The sequence below is a fragment of the Tachyglossus aculeatus genome, chromosome 15 (assembly GCF_015852505.1).
Source record: "Tachyglossus aculeatus isolate mTacAcu1 chromosome 15, mTacAcu1.pri, whole genome shotgun sequence".
In the NCBI taxonomy this organism is placed as follows: Eukaryota; Metazoa; Chordata; class Mammalia; order Monotremata; family Tachyglossidae; genus Tachyglossus; species Tachyglossus aculeatus.
Genome location: NC_052080.1, coordinates 356,983 through 374,732, shown reverse-complemented (window position 1 = coordinate 374,732; position 17,750 = coordinate 356,983). Strand labels below are relative to the sequence as shown.

The window sequence follows — 17,750 nt, the reverse complement described above, 5'->3', positions numbered from 1 at the left end:
TGCAGAGCACTGGACTTGAGAACTCAGGTCCTTCTTACTCCCAGACCCAAACTCTACTAGACAACGCTGCCTCGATTACTTCTTACTTCTTGGGGCCCCATATGTAGACCCCCGCCTCCTAAATTTGAAACTCTTATTCCTTAAGCCCCCTCCTAGAGACTCCAAAAAGGACAAACAGACAGACACACATGTAACAAAAAAACCCAAAGCACAACCGGGAAATTCCTCACGCAGTTTACCGGTCACTTTACTCCAGAAATTCCCTCCTCCTCTCAATTCCGTCGCAAACCCGCCGCCCCGAGGTTTAAATTTTCATTATCCTCCTAAGCCGTTCCTACTGCTGTTGTCGCCTCCGTCGTTATGATTATCTCTTTCTTTCCTTGGCCTAGAAACTGTATAAGAATTTGAGCGAGGTGAAGTCGGAAGTGGAAACGGTGATAAAAACCGGGCGCCAGATTGTCCAGAAACAGCAGACGGAAAATCCCAAAGATCTGGATGAAAGGCTGACGGCTCTAAAACTGCATTATAATGAACTGGGAGCTCAGGTAGGTCCTTTTCTCCTTCCTTTTCTGACTCGTCTCTCCGCCAGCTGACTCTCCCTTAGGTTGGAAACATCCGAGGCAGCTCTGCCTCTGTTCGAAACATCCCCTGGGGTTGAGGGATGCCGTTTTGGGGTGTTTTTAGGATTCCGATGATAGTAACTCTGGCCGCGTCTCCACAAGTAGAATTCTTGCTCGAAAGCCAAAGCCAAATCATTCCGTTTCATCCTGCCTTGGCCGAGAAAATACTTAAAACCGAGAGAGATTTGAAAGCAATTCTGCCCTGGCCGAGAAAATACTTAAAACCGAGAGAGATTTGAAAGCGATTCTGCCCTGGCCAAGAAAATACTTAAAACCGAGAGAGATTTGAAAGCGATTCTGCCCTGGCCGAGAAAATACTTAAAACCGAGAGAGATTTGAAAGCGATTCTGCCCTGGCCGTGAAAATACTTAAAACCGAGAGAGATTTGAAAGTGATTCTGCCCTGGCCGAGAAAATATTTAAAACCGACAGAGATTTGAAAGCGATTCTGCCCTGGCCGAGAAAATACTTAAAACCGAGAGAGATTTGAAAGCGATTCTGCCCTGGCCGAGAAAATATTTAAAACTGACAGAGATTTGAAAGCGATTCTGCACTGGCCGAGAAAATACTTAAAACCGAGAGAGATTTGAAAGCGATTCTGTCCTGGCCGAGAAAATACTTAAAACCAACAGAAATTTGAAATCGATTCTGCCCTGGCCGAGAAAATACTTAAAACCGATAGAGATTTGAAAGCGATTCTGCCCTGGCCGAGAAAATACTTAAAACCGACAGAGATTTGAAATTGATTCTGCCCTGGCTGAGAAAATACTTAAAACCGAGAGAGATTTGAAATTGATTCTGCCCTGGCCGAGAAAATACTTAAAACCGAGAGAGATTTGAAAACGATTCTGCCCTGGCCGAGAAAATATTTAAAACCGAGAGAGATTTGAAAGTGATTCTGCCCTGGCTGAGAAAATACTTAAAACCGAGAGAGATTTGAAATTGATTCTGCCCTGGCCAAGAAAATACTTAAAACCGAGAGAGATTTGAAATCGATTCTGCCCTGGCCGAGAACATACTTAAAACCGAGAGAGATTTGAAATCGATTCTGCCCTGGCCGAGAAAATATTTAAAACCGAGATTTGAAAGCGATCTATCTTGCCGTTTTAAGAGGGTCACCCACTAGCGTTCCTACATTTTCACTTGCTTAAATCCTTTTTTTAAAGTGTTTCAGTCATCAGTAAAACCTCCTGGCATCTCCCACCAGCAGCCAGATATAACAGGTTTTTGTTTTGGTTGGTTTTATGGCATTTGTTAAGTGCTTACTAGGTGCCAGGCACTGTAATAAGTGCTGGGGTAGAGAGGCAGCATGACTTGTTAGATAGAGCATGGTCCCGGGCGTCAGAAGGAACTGGGTTTTAATCCAAGCTCCACCACTTGTCCGTCATGTGCTGGGCAAGTCACTTGAGTTTTCCGTGCCTCAGTTTATTAATTTGTTCATCGGGGGTTGAGACTGTGAGAAGCACCTGAGTCAGGGATTGTGTCCAACCCGATTTGCTTGTATCCACCCCGGTGCTTAGGACAATGCCTGGCACATTGTGAGCACGTAACAGTTACCACAATTGTTGTTTTTGTTATCATTATTATTATTATCATCTAATCAGGGTGATCACAGTCCATGTTACAAGGGACTCACTTTGTCCCCATTTCTCACAGTGTTAATCCCCGTTTCTCATAGTCTTAATCCCCATTTCTCACAGTCTTAATCCCTATTATATTGATGAGGTAATTGAGGCCCAGAGAAGCGAAGTGACTTGCCCAAGGTCACGTAGCAGACAAGTGGCGGTACCGGGATTAGAACTCAGGTCCTTCGGACTCCCGGGCCTGTGCCGTCTCTACTAGGCCATTCTGTTTCCCGTCTCCGCGCCCCGTCCCCTCTTGTTGACACCCAGACCTGAGAGATTTGAAGATGTCACAGACCAAAATGGCAGTGAGCCTACTGGCCCAGCGGATGCTATTTCCCATCTCCATCTGCTGCGCTTTAAGTGACGTTCGGTTCCCCCAAGTTTGCCATCACTCGCTTTTCCCTCCTAAGCCAATTCGTTGTCTTTCACCCCCACGGCAGCTGCGACACAGCCTTCTCTGCTCTCTGCCATGCTGCTCTCTTCATCCAGCTGCCTAACAACCCACGAAAAGAGGGTGATTCCACTTTGTCTCCTTTATTCTGACCCACTGAACGGGAATTTCCGAATGAGTCACGGCAGGGATGAAACGTTGTGTTGCTCTCCCTTTCTGCCTGCAGCACATCTGAGAGGAAAGAAGGCACTTTGTTGTAAAGGGCGTGGGGAAAATGGAAGAGGGGTTGTCATTGATCAGGTGAGGGGTGAGGAGGAGGAAAACTGGGCCCATCTTGGACAGAGAGGCCTTCATGCCAGGAAATTTACACTAATCGTATTTATTGAGCGCTTACTGTGTGCAGAGCACTGTACTACGCGCTTGGGAAGTACAAGTTTCACTCAGTGAAACAATCCTGGCTTTGGAAAAGCTGTGCTCTTGCACTTTTTATTTTATTTCTCATTTTATTTGGCTGCCGAGTACTCTAGCTAGTAGAATGGAGGTTGATTGAAAAGCGGAAAGGATGTCGTATAACTTGGCTTCTTATGAGAAGGTGAGCTAAAAACGTGGCACCTCCAAATCGTCCTAAATGCAGTATCGCTATCCCTCCAGTTGGTATTTGTTAATCAATCAATCAATCAATAGTATTTATTGAGCACTTACTGTGTGCAGAGCACTGTACTAAGAGTTTGGGAAATACAAGTTGGCAACATATAGAGACGGTCCCTACCCAACAGTGGTCTCACAGTCTAAAAGACTGTTATATTGTTATATTGTTTTATATATATATATATATAAAACACACACACACATATATATATATATATATATATATACACATTTGTTATATTGTTAAGACAAAATATAAGCCAACTGGACACAGTGCCTGTTCTACGCTAGAGATCATAGTAATAATAATAATAATAATGGCATTTATTAAGTGCTTACTATGTGCAAAGCACTGTTCTAAGCGCTGGGGAGGTTACAAGGTGCTGAGGTTGTCCCACGGGGGGCTCACGGCCTTAATCCCCATTTGACAGATGAGGTCACTGAGGCTCAGAGAAGTGAAGCGACTTGCCCAAAGTCACACAGCTGACAATTGGTGGATCCAGGATTTGAACCCATGACCTCTGACTCCAAAGCCCGGGCTCTTTCCACTGAGCCACACTGCTTCTGTAGTCTAAGGAGGAGGGAGAACGTGTGTCGTCCCTGTTTTACAGATGAGGTACTTGAGCCCAGAGAAATTGAATGACTCACCAGAGGTCTCCCAGCAGGCAGGTAGAGGTGCTGGGACCTATTTAGACAGCCTAAGAGTTCATTGGGAAAAAAAGACGGTTTTCCATAGGAAATCTGCTTGAGCAGCTCACGGAAGGTCACAGACCATTTACCTCCAGGGAATCCCGTGTGGAATGTCATTTTGGAGCCTGCGAAATATTGACAATTAGTGAAACAGAGTTTCTGCTGGAGCCTCGATTGGCGCCTTCCCTCCTCCAAACACGAAGTCCCGGCTTCATTGCATTTCTGGGTCTGCATGTTGGCAGAAAATCACGTGAGGACTTAGTTCGGTGCTTTGCGCACAGTAAACGCTCAGTGAGTACGATTGAATGAAAGGTCACCATCACTTTAGGCCCTGATTTTTCTGGTTCCGTTTTTCAGTCAAAACTTAGCCTGGTGCAGTGGTGGGCTGCTCATCCTGCGTCTCTTCCCTCTCCCCCCAAATTAATCAATAAATCAGTTCTTTGAGAGCTGCCTGGGTGCTAGGCCTGGTAATCAATCAATCAGTCATATTTATTGAGCACTTACTGTGTGCAGAGCACTGTACTAAGCGCTTGGGAAAGTATTGAAGAGAAAAACATCCTTCTGTACATGTTTCCCAGGCTCTCAAAAGCCTTCGTTGGTTACCCACACCGCTTCTCCTGTATTTCTCACTACAGGCTCACAACAGGCAATCAGTATTCTCTCTCCCGTATTTATTCCCTCTGTTTTCCCACTCCATATTCACGCGTTCCCTCCCGTCTGGATCATTCAATTGTATTTATTGAGCGAATGAATCTGAGGCAGGAAGAGGTATCGATTAATACCCTCCCTTTACAGATAAGGAAACTGGGCTTAGAGAGGTCGAGTCAGTGGCCTAAGTAAACCCGTGGCAGACCCGAGGCTACAAGTCTGCGTTTCCCGACTCAAAACACAGTGCTCTTTCCACTAGTTGTTTAGTACAAGTGCTTAGTTCAGTGCTTTGCACACAGTAAGGGCTCAGCAAATGCAATTGAACGATTGAACGAACTCAACTATGTTGCTTGAACCATTATTCTTTGAACAGTGAACATTTCAGCTCCCGAAACGTACACGATAGGCGTCTCTGCTCCGGGATAAATTTCGGCTTCCTCTGCGGTCTGTGGCCATTTTTCTGCCGCTCTTTTTGCTCCCATTCTGGCGATAAGATTATATATGTTTGTACATATTTATTACTCTATTTATTTATTTATCTTACTTGTACATATCTATTCTATTTATTTTATTTTGTTAGTATTTTTGGTTTTGTTCTCTGTCCCCCCCTTCTAGACTGTGATCCCACTGTTGGGTAGGGACTGTCTCTATGTGTTGCCGACTTGTACTTCCCAAGCGCTTAGTACAGTGCTCTGCACACAGTAAGCGCTCAATAAATACGATTGATTGATTGATAATCGCCAGAGCAGAAATCAAGTTTGAAATTGTCCATAAAGCAAGCTGTGAAATAGGTTTTACTGCAGATGGCACTCTACAATCTGCTCTCCTCAGAAATGGCCGATTAAAAACCACGCTTCCCGAAGACGGCAGGCTCTCTCTCCCATTTCTCGGGACAAAGTCTCAACAATTGTGCCAACACAGAGAAAATCCAATCCAATCCAGTCAGGTGCCAACCCTCTGGTTGGATCCTGGACTTTGAAACTTTAGATCTGGCGATATAAATAGTATCTAAAAAAGCAGCACGGGGATAAACCTCGGGGGATGTGGGTTTTATAATAATAATAATAATGATGGCATTTATTAAGCGCTTACTATGTGCAAAGCACTTTTCTAAGCGCTGGAGAGGTTACAAGGTGATCAGGTTGTCCCGCGGTGGGGGCTCACATTCTTAATCCCCTCTTTACAGATGAGGTCACTGAGGCCCAGAGAAGTTAAGTGACTTGCCCAAAGTCACACAGCTGACGAGTGGTGGAGCTAGGATTTGAACCCATGACCTCCGACTCCAAAGCCCGGGCTCTTTCCACTGAGCCACGCTGCTTCTCATTTCACTCAAAATGAAAGCTATTGCTTAGAAAAGGTGCCACTGAAAGATAAAATAAGTCGTTTTCCCCAACTCAGCCCTCATTTCCTCTTCTCCCAGTCCCTTCATTCATTCATTCATTCATTCATTCATTCAATCGTATTTATTGAGCGCTTACTGCGTGCAGAGCACTGTACTAAGCGCTTGGGAAGTACAAGTTGGCAACATATAGAGACGGTCCCTACCCGACAGTCCCTTCTGCATCGCCCTTCACTTGGGTTTGCTCCTTTTATTCATTCCCTCCTCAGCCCCACAACACTTATGTCCATATGCATAATTTATTTATCTCCACTAATATCTGTTTCCCACTCTAGACTGCAAGCTCCTTATGAGGAGGAAACGTGTCTTCCAACTCTTTCATATCAGTACTCATATTACAAAATATTCTAATAGTAATATTCTAAATATTCTATAGTAATATAGAATAGCTAGTAATGTGGAATAGTAATATTCTAAATATAAATTACTAAATATTCTAATAGTAATATTACTAAATATTACTAAATATACTAATATGAAGTCCAATATTTCATATTAGAGGAGCAGCGTGGCTCAGTGGAAAGAGCCCGGGCTTTGGAGTCGGAGGTCTTGGGTTCAAATCCCGGCTCCGCCACTTGTCAGCTGGGTGACTTTGGGCAAGTCACTTCACTTCTCTGGGCTTCAGTTCCCTCATCTGTAAAATGGGGATGAAGACTGTGAGCCCCACGTGGGACAACCTGATCACCTTGTATCCCCCAGCGCTTAGAACAGTGCTGTGCACAGAGTAAGCGCTTAACAAAAACCATCATTATTATTATTATTATTACTCTCCCAAGTCGCAGTATTGTGTTCTGCACATTATAAGAGCTCAATAAATACGACTGATTGATTGGTAACAGAACACAGGCATTCACAAAAAATGGGATGCCTTCAACACGTGCAAGCACTCAGTACAGTGCTCTGCATACAGAAAGGGCTCAGAAAATACCATTGATTGAGGTTTCCACTGGAATCCACTCCGTAGGGTCAAATGGCTAGAGAACCTCACTAATCAATCAGTTCCCCCTCTCCATCCTCCCCTTCTCCTTCCCCCCGCCTTACCTCCTTCCCCTCCCCACAGCACCTCTATATATGTATATATGTGTGTATTTATTACTCCATTTATTTTATCTGTACATATTTATTCTATTTATTTTATTTTGCTAATATGTTTTGTTGTCTGTCTTCCCCCTTCTAGACTGTGAGCCCACTGTTGGGTAGGGACCGCCTCTATATGTTGCCAACGTGGACTTCCCAAGCCCTTAGAACAGTGCTCTGCACACAGTAAGCGCTCAATAAATACAATTGAATGAATGAATCAGTTAGATTTATTGAGTTCTTACTGGGCACAGGACACTGTACTAAGCACTTGGGAGAGTACAACACAACAATATAACAGTCACATTCCCTGCTATCAGTAGCATGAAACTCTATGGCTTGCTTCTGAACCCGGGAGGGAGAAAGGTAGACTGTAAGCCCATTCATTCATTCAGTCATATTTATAGAGCGCTTAACGTGTACAGAGCACTGCACTAAGCGCTTGGAAAGTACAATTCAGCAATAAAGAGAGGCAATCCCTGCTTACAGTCTAGAAGGGGGAAGACAGACATCCGAACAAGTAAATAGGCATCAATATAAATAAATAGAATTGTAGATATATACACATCAGAACAAATCAGCAGGCATCCATAAAATTTAATCAAATTACAGATAGATACATATCCAGCGCTTAGGACAGTGCTTTGTACATAGTAAGCGCTTAATAAATGCCATCATCATCATCATATATACATATATATGCAAGTTCTAATGACCTGACACCTGTCGACATGTTTTGTTTGGTCGTCTGTCTCCCCCTTCTAGACTGTGAGCCCGTTGTTGGCTCACAAGTATAGAAGTATGTTCCCAACTTGTACAGTTCTGTTGACTAGACACCTGTCTTGTGTAGTTCTGATGACTTGACACCTGCCTACATGTTTTGTTTTGTCGTCTGCCCCCCCCTCCTAGACTGTGAGCCCATTGTTGGCTCACAAGTATAGAAGTATGTTGCCAACTTGTACAGTTCTGTTGACTAGACACCTGTCTTGTATAGTTCTGATGACTTGACACCTGTCTACATGTTTTGTCGTCTGTCTCCCCCTTCTAGACTGTGAGCCCGTTGTTGGCTCACAAGTATAGAAGTATGTTGCCAACTTGTATAGTTCTGATGACTTGACACCTGTCTACATGTTTTGTTTTGTCGTCTGTCTCCCCCTTCTAGAGTGTGAGCCCGTTGTTGGCTCACAAGTGTAGAAGTATGTTGCCAACTTGTATAGTTCTGATGACTTGACACCTGTCTACATGTTTTGTTTTGTCATCTGTCTCCCCCTTCTAGAGTGTGAGCCCGTTGTTGGCTCACAAGTGTAGAAGTATGTTGCCAACTTGTATAGTTCTGATGACTTGACACCTGTCTACATGTTTTGTTTTGTCGTCTGTCTCCCCCTTCTAGACTGTGAGCCCATTGTTGGCTCACATGTATAGAAGTATGTTGCCAACCTGTATAGTTCTGATGACTTGACACCTATCTTGTATAGCTCTGATGACTTGACACCTGTCTACATGTTTTGTTTCATTGTCTGTCTCCCCCTTGTAGACTGTGAGCCCGTTTTTGGCTCACAAGTATAGAAGTATGTTACCAACTTGTATAGTTCTTATGACTTGATACCTGTCTACATGGTTTGTTTTGTCATCTGTCTGCCCCTTCTAGACTGTAAGCCCGTTGTTGACTCACAAGTATAGAAGTAAGTTGCCAACTTGTATAGTTCTGATGACTTGACGCCTGTCTTGTATAGTTCTGGTGACTTGACACCTGTCTTGTATAGTTCTGGTGACTTGACACCTGTCTACATGTTTTGTTTGTCATCTGTCTCCCCCTTCTAGACTGTGAGCCTGCTGTTGGATAGGGACCGTCTCTATATGTTGCCAACTTGTACTTCCCAAGCGCTTAGTACAGTGCTCTGCACACAGTAAGCGCTCAATAAATACGATTGAATGAATGAATGAATGTGAGCCCATTGTTGGCTCACAAGTATAGAAGTATGTTGCCAACTTGTATAGTTGTGATGACTTGACACCTGTCTACATGTTTTGTTTCGTCGTCCGTCTCCCCCTTCTAGACTGTGAGCCCATTGTTGGCTCACAGGTATAGAAGTATGTTGCCAACTTGTAGTTCCCAAGTGCTTAGTACAGTGCTCAGCACACAGTAAGAGCTCAATAAATCCAATTGAATGAATGAAAATGAATGTATAACTGATGTGGGGAGGGGAGAGGGCGAAGAGCAAAAGGGAGCAAGCCTAGGCGACACGGAATTGACGCAGAGCCGAGGAAAAGGGGGGCTTAGTCTGGGAAGGCCTCTCGGAGGAGTTGAGCCTTCAGTAGGGCGTTAATTTGTACTTCCTAAGCGCTTAGTACAGTGCTCTGCACATAGTAAGCACTCAATAAATACGATTGATGATGATGAAGGGGGGAAGAGTGATCGTTTGGTGGATTTGAGGAGGATCTGGGACAGGATTCGATGGCAGGACAGGCGAGATCAAGGCATGGTGAGATTAGAACCAGATGAGCAGAGTGCGCGGGCTGGGATGGAGAAGGAGAGAAGGGAAGTGAGCTAAGAAGGGGCAAGGTGATGGACAGCTTTGAAGCCAAAAGCGAGGCTCTGGGGGCAGAGAATACGTCTAGCAACTCTGTTAGATTGTATTCTCTCAAGCGCTTACTACAGTGTTCTGTTCACGAGTACGATCGATTGATGGAAAGGATGATCTGACCCTCTCCTAGCTTTCATCCGAGTACATCTGAGGCCCACAGATTCTACTTGGAAGTCACCTGTCTGTCCGGCCGTCCGGCCAGCCATCCGATCGCTCCGTGGTCCCCTTCGACGCGCTGCCGGCTGTTTCAGAGTTCGGCCATCCGGGCCGCAGAGCCCAGACTGTAGTGTCCCCGGGGATGGCAGCAAATCCAGGTCCCAACTGTCGGTCCCAGAGGACGGCATCGGAACCGATGCCGTGAAATGGATCCGTCGGTGGTATTTATTGAGCATTTACTGGCTGCTTGGGAGAGTCCATTAGCAATGAGTCGTTTGACAAGTCCTCTGCCCACAACGATAACTGCGGCATCTCTAGCCAAACCAAGCGGTCTTCCTGGGTGTTAGCTGGAGGAGCATTCATTCATTCATTCAATCGTATTTATTGAGCACTTACTGTGTTCAGAGCACTGTACTAAGCGCTTGGGATGTATAAATTGGCACTCTGCAGTTTTCCCTGCCCCTGGATCTCCTCTGGGCTCCGGCCACAATGGACTGCTTTGAACATTTCTGTTCAGAGAAGCAGCGTGGCTCAGTGGTAAGAGCCCGGGCTTTGGAGTCAGAGGTCACGGGTTCAAATCCTGGCTCTGCCAATTGCCTGCTGTGTGACCTTGGGCAAGTCACTTAACTTCTCTGTGCCTCAGTTCCTTCATCTGTAAAATGGGGGTTAAGACTGTGAGCCCCCCGTGGGATAACCTGATCACCTTGTAACCTCCCCAGCGCTTAGAACAGTGCTTTGCACATAGTAAGCGCTTAATAAATGCCATTATGATGATGATGATTTAGCTTTTGATAGAGGTAAACCACAGTACTGAGTTTGTTCAGAGCCAGAGTTTCGGGCCTGGGAATCAGAGGATCTGGGTTCTAATCCCAGGTTCCAGCGCCAGCTCTGTCACTCGTCTGCTTTGTGATCTTGGGCGAATCACTTAACTTCTCTGTGCTTCAGTTCCCTCATCTGTAAAACGGAGATTAAGACCGTGAGACCGTATGGGACGTGGAGTGGGTTGCACTGATCAGTTTGGGGCTTCCTCATCACTTAGTTCAGTGCCTGGTGAAGAGTAAGCGCTTAAGGAATGCCATGAAGTGGAAAATGAAATTAAAATTAAGCCATTGTTTGAGTACCCTAGACATCGGGGTGAGTCGTGTTGACCGCTGATATAATAATAATAATAATAATAATAATAATAATAATAATAATGGCATTTATTAAGCGCTTACTATGTGCAAAGCACTGTTCTAAGCGCTGGGGGGATACAAGGTTATCAGGTTGTCCCACGTGGGGCTCACAGTCTTAATCCCCATTTTACAGATGAGGTAACTGAGGCGTAGAGAAATTAAGTGACTTGCCTAAGGTCACAGAGCAGACATATGGCGGAGCCAGGATTTGAACCCATGACCTCAGACTCCAAAGTCTGTGCTCTTTCCACTGAGCCACGCTGCTTCTCAACCAAGAACCAGCCCTGTTCATTCCTGAGGGGCCGCTGATCCAGGGAAGCAGCGTGGCTCAGTGGGAAGAGCCCGGGCTTTGAAGTCAGAGGTCAGGGCTTCAAATCCCGGCTCCGTCAATTGTCAGCTGTGTGACTTTGGACAAGTCACTTCACTTCTCTGGGCCTCGGTTCCCTCATCTATAAAATGCGGATGAAGACTGTGAGCCCCCGTGGGACAACCCGATGGCCTTGTAACCTCCTCAGCGCTTAAAACAGTGCTTTGCACATAGTAAGCGCTTAATAAATGCCAGTATTATTATTATTATTATCCAGGTTACCATGCTGGGTCAGAAAGCACATTGGCCCCCGCGGAATGACAAATGTGCAGGATTGACGTTAATCTCAGCCAATAAACCGGCTCCCTGCTTTGCGGGGGCCTCTGCCAACACGGGCCGACACCTGCGTTTTCTCTCAGGTGACGGAAAAGAAGCAGCAGTTGGAGAAGTGTCTGAAATTGTCCCGGAAACTCCGGAAGGAGTCGAACGCCGTGACGGAGTGGCTGGCGGCCACCGACGTGGAACTGACCAAGCGGTCGGCCCTCGAGGGCATCCCCGTCAACCTGGACGCCGAGGTGTCCTGGGGAAAGGTAAGTGAGACGGGCGCATGGCACTTGGGCCCTCAGACCCCGCTGCCGGTCCCAGGCCCGGGCCATCCGGGTTGCCGGAGGGTCATCCCAGGGATGTCCTCTCTCTCCGCGGGCCCCGACCCTGGGTGGCTCCTTTGCCTCCAGCCCATTGACGCCGGTGTAAGGTGAAAACCGCACCCGGCATGCGGCTCTGGAACTCATTTTCTTTTCGTAAGCACAGCAGACTCCAGATACGAGCCCTCCCGCTGTAGGTGTGGTAGCACGTGCTGCCAGCTTGCCGAGAGCACTTCCCCTCTTCCTGGGGACTTAGGATATACCCTGCTCAGCCCCCGACCTCTGCAATTCTTTCCTCGTACTCGGTTCAGGCCATATTCCTGAGAAGGGATGCCCATTTCAGCAATCCTATGGAATTCCAAGTGGCCGTAATCTGCGGGATCAGCAAATGGCTCAGTCTCCGGGATCTGATTTTATTTATTTATTTTATTTTGTTAGTATGTCAGTCTGGCCTTCCCAGACTGAGCCCCTTCCTTCCTCTCCCCCTCGTCCCCCTCTCCTTCCCCCCCATCTTACCTCCTTCCCTTCCCCACAGCACCTGTATATATGTATATACGTTTGTACATATTTATTACTCTATTTATTTATTTTGCTTGCACATATCTATTCTATTTATTTTATTTTGTTAGTATGCTCGGTTTTGTTCTATGTCTCCCCCTTTTAGACTGTGAGCCCACTGTTGGGTAGGGACCGTCTCTATATGTTGCCAACTTGGACTTCCCAAGCGCTTAATACAGTGCTCTGCACACAGTAATCGCTCAATAAATGCGATTGATGATGACGATGATGATCTGAATGCTTGCGCTTGGCATCGAACTAAGCGCTGCCCCCAGGGTCCGTTGGAGTGACCCAAGGAGCCGGGCGTGACCCAAGTCCCGTAATAATAATGGCAGTAATAGGATATTTTAGGTGTTTATTATGTGCCAGGCACAGTTCTTCTAGACTGTGAGCCCACTGTTGGGTAGGGACCGTCTCGATATGTTGCCAACTTGGACTCCCCAAGCGCTTAGTACAGTGCTCTGCACACAGTAAGCGCTCAATAAATACGATTGATTGATTCTAACCAGGCTGGACAGTCCCTGTCCCACGTGGGGCTCCACATTCTTCTTCCCCGTTTTATAGATGAGGTCACCGAGGCCCAGAGAAGTTCAGTGACTTGCCCAGAGTAACACAGCAGACAAGCAGAGGAGCTAGGCTTAGAACCCAGGTCATTCTGATGTCCAGGCCGATGCTCCGACCGCTAAACCGCACTGCTTCTCTCTGCGGCCCAGAGACGGCGGCTTCTCACCGCTGCCGGGGCCGCTCCTGGGTGCTGAAACAGATTCTGTGGCTTGAAGTTGATGCTGGTCTTTCGAGCCCGGGCTTTGAAGTCATAGGTCATGGGTTCAAATCCTAGCTCTGCCAATTGTCAGCTGGGTGACTTTGGGCAAGTCACTTCACTTCTCTGGGCCTCAGTTACCTCATCTGGAAAATGGGGCTGAAGACTGGGAGCCCTCTGTGGGACAATCTGATCACCTTGTAACTCCCCCAGCGCTTAGAACAGTCCTGTAGTGGAAGTGAGAAACCTCGGCCCCTGGCTCTGTTTAGCTAGATGCTTAGGTGCATTCTTGAAGTTGAGAAGCGGCATGGCTTAGTGGAAAGAGCCCGGGCTTGGGAGTCAGAGATCGTGGGTTCTAATCCTGGCTCCGCTGCTTGTCAGCTGTGTGACCTTGTGCAAGTCACTTAACTCCTGGGCCTCCGATACCTCATCTGTAAAATGGGGGTGGAGACTGCGAGCCCGACGTGGGACAACCTGATTACCTTGTATCTACTCCGGCGCTTAAAATAGTGCTTGGCATAGTAAGTGCTTAACAAATACCAACATTATTATTATTAAGTTCCTCCACCCCCATTCAAGTCTACCAATCCGTAACTCTCGCCGTCATCAAAGCTCCTGGGAAGTCTTCTCCAGAGGCTTCCCGATAGGTTGTATCCTCTCCCCCTCGTCCCACTCTCCATCCCCCCATCTTACCTCCTTCCCTTCCCCACAGCACCTGTATATATGTATATATGTTTGTTCATATTTATTACTCTATTTATTTATTTTACTTGTACATATCTATTCTATTTATTTTATTTTGTTAATACGTTTGGTTTTGTTCTCTGTCTCCCCCTTCTAGACTGTGAGCCCACTGTTGGGTAGGGACTGTCTCTATATGTTGCCAACTTGTACTTCCCAAGCGCTTAGTACAGTGCTCTGCACACAGTAAGCGCTCAATAAATACGATTGATTGATTGATTGATTGAGCCATGGCACTCTAGGGACTGTCTCTATATGTTGCCAACTTGTACTTCCCAAGCGCTCAGTACATTGCTCTGTACACAGTAAGCACTCAAATACGATTGATTGATTGATTGATTCCTCCTGGTCCCATGAATAGCGTGCATATTTGCATCTCTGCGGTATTCCCTTTTTTCTCTCTCAGTGCCTCAGAAGAGGCATGAGCTTTCTCGGTTATCCGCCTACGAGAAAGGAGAAGTGCCCTGCAGACTCAACGCCGGATGAGTTTGCGAATGTGATTCTGATGATTTGTGCCTGACTTTGCAGTCCAACCCCGTCGCTTGCCAATATTTTCTCAATTTCCCTTGCTTTCCCGTCTTACAGAGCCTGAACTTTTCATTAATACCGTGAACTCATCTCTCTAGCCAAGGACACTGTCAGGTTTTCAAGAAACAAGTCACACATCTAGGCGGGGTTACTTTATTACAACTCCTCTGCCGATCACCCAGAGAATTCTAATTTCTTTCCGAAAGGCAAACAGACAAAGCATTGGGCTTTTGACCCGAGAAGGGAACGGTGAATTTCCCATGGAACTGATTGGATTTGATTTTAAACGACGCGGCCCCTTCGGAGAGCCTGTCTGGTGAGACGGAGATCTGTGGCTGCTTTTCTCCGATATAAAGCCGACACCGCCCGGCCTTCCAGAAGCTCATCCGTTCATTCATTCATTCATTCATTCAATCGTATTTATTGAGCGCTTGCTGTGTGCCGAGCACTGTACTAAGCGCTTGGGAAGTCCAAGTTGGCAACATATAGAGACGATCCCTATCCAACAGTGGGCTCACAGTCAGGCTCACATTCCTGGCTCTTCTTCCCCTGCTAAAGTGTGTCTTTCCAAGGGCACACCAGCAAGTCTCCGATTTGGTTAATACCATTTGGTTTGGCAAGGGATCCCAAACGCTGCAGCTTAAACCGTTTCCCAGTTTAGAAGGAGCATACGTCCACCTAATAATAATAATGATGGTATTTGTTAAATGCTTACTCTGTCAAGCATTGTTGTAAGCGCTGGGGTAGATGCAAGCTAATCAGGTTGGGCACAGTCCCCGTCCCCTATGGGGCTCAATCCCCTTATTACAGATGAGGGAACTGAGGCAAAGTGAAGTGACTTGCCTAAGGTCACACAGCCGACAAGTGGCAGAACCGGGATCAGAACCCCGTCCTTCCGACTCTCAGGCCTGAGTTCTGTCCGCTAGACTACCCTGCTACTCTTTCCTCACCAGCCTTCTTCTGCCCCGACCTCTCACCGAATAATAATGATAATTATGGTACTTGTTAAACGCTTACCAGGTCACAACTCTGTGCCTCAGTTACCTCATCTGTGAAATGGGGATTGAGACTGTGAACCCAGTGTGGGACGGGGACTGTGTCTATCTGACCCAATTTCCTTGTATCCCCTCCCCATCCCCTAGAGTTTAGTACAGTGCCTGACTCATAGTAATTCCTTAACAATAACCACCCCATCTTGACAATTACCATCACATGTGCTAAAGACTGTTAATAATAATAATAATAATAATAATAATAATAATAATAATGGCATTTATTAAGGGCTTACTATGTGCAAGTCACTGTTCCACCCCAGTCCTTCTCTCTCCTGTAACTCCCGCTCCTTGCCTCAAAATCAACCAAACCACATCCTTTTCCTTCTCCAAGCCCCTCCCTCAAAAGTATCTCTTCCGGGACATTCATTCATTCAATCGTATTTATTGAGCACTTACTGTGTGCAGAGCACTGTACTAAGCGCTGAGGAAGTCCAAGTTGGCAACATATAGAGACGGTCGCTACCCAGCAGTGGGCTCACAGTCTAGAAGGTGGAGACGGAGAACAAAACAAAACATATTAAAATAAAATAGATAGAATAAATATGTACAAATAAAATAGAGTAATAAATGCGTACAAACATATATACATATATACAGGTGCTGTGGGGAAGGGAAGGAGGTAAGGTAGGAGGGATGGAGAGTGGGAGGAGGGGGAGAGGAAGGAGGGGGCTCAGTCTGGGAAGGCCCCCTAACAAGTATTATTATTATTATTATTTCATACGGTTATGCTCCTGGGGAAAGTCAGAGGTGTTCCAAACGCTTTTCTCATCCCAATCTAAATGAAAATATGATTTTATTTTCGGGGAAATAAATGACTTCTCTTGCTTCTGGGTACTACATGGGGATTAAGACTGTGAGCCCCCCCGTGGGACAACCTGATCACCTTGTAACCTTCCCAGCACTTAGAACAGTGCTTTGCACATAGTAAGTGCTTAATAAATGCCATTATTATTATTATTATTATTCATTCATTCATTCAATTGTATTTATTGAGCGCTTACTGTCTGCAGAGCACTGTACTAAGCACTTGGGAAGTCCAAGTAGAGACGGTCCCTACCCGACAGTGGGCTCACAGTCTAGAAGAGACGATCCCTGCCCTCGAGAAGCTTACAATCTAGCAACAGTAGACACAACGGTACTTCCACGGAAAGTTAATCCTCTCTGACGCGTGCCAGTGACTTGATTCTCGAGCGTATATAAGGACCAGAATCTTCTTAAACATTTGTGTAACGACATAAAACTTTGTGAGGCTCTCTTCTAAATAATCCCAGTTCCTACTGCCCCTTTTTTATAAATGTCTTGGTAATACCCCGAAGAAGGATTTTCTCTGAATCAATCAATCAGCCAGTGGTATTTATTGAATGCTTTCTATGTCCTTCAAGACTTTGAGCCTGGTGTTGGGTAGGGACCGTCTCTATAAGTTGCCAGCTTGTACTTCCCAAGCACTTAGTACAGCGCTCCGCACACAGTAAGCGCTCAATAACTGCGATTGAATGAACGAATGTGCAGAACACTAACCTAAGCACTTTTTAAATGATATTTGTTAAGCACTTACTACGTGGCAGATGCTTCGCCAAGTACTGAGGTATTACATTGGACACAGTCCGTGTCCTGCATCAAGCTCACAATTTTAATTCCCACATTACAGGCGAGATAACCGAGGCCCAGAGAAGTGAAGTGACTTGCCCACGGTCGCACAGCAAACTGGAGGAGCCGGGATTCGAACCCAGGGCCTCTGACTCTGTTCTTTCCACTAGGCCATGCTGATCGGATGTAACGCCCACTTTAAACCTGTTAGGGAAGCCCAGGTCTAGACGTGACTTGTGTCACTCATTTCAAAAGCGATTAACTTGGCACCAAGCATGGATCATACAGCTGTTCCTTGGAAAGTGGAACATCTGCCAAATGCCATCGGACCCCCCGTTCTTCGCCGTTATCGTTAGAGCGATCATTTCTGCTCCTCAGGCTCCGCTTCCATAATTTTCGACTTTCAACTGACAGTTCGCCAGCAATAAAACAGTTGCATAAACGTGGAGACGAAATTCATCATTTAGTATTTTTATGATTCTCTCGGAGGTTCTGTTTTATTGCTCTGTGACACTGTGGGAAGGAGAGCAGAAATGCTGCACTGGAGCAAAGCAGAA

General features: G+C 46.1%; 1 protein-coding gene across 1 annotated transcript in view; it reads left to right on the top strand.

Annotated features, from left to right (window-relative positions):
• The window catches only part of DMD (dystrophin), a 553,630-nt gene that overhangs the window by 204,761 nt on the left and 331,119 nt on the right, over positions 1 to 17,750 (top strand). Inside the window, exons 31-32 of the mRNA XM_038757068.1 lie at positions 390 to 545; positions 11,740 to 11,910. Coding sequence (XP_038612996.1) covers positions 390 to 545; positions 11,740 to 11,910 — 327 coding nt within the window. The remainder of the gene's footprint in view (positions 1 to 389; positions 546 to 11,739; positions 11,911 to 17,750) is intronic.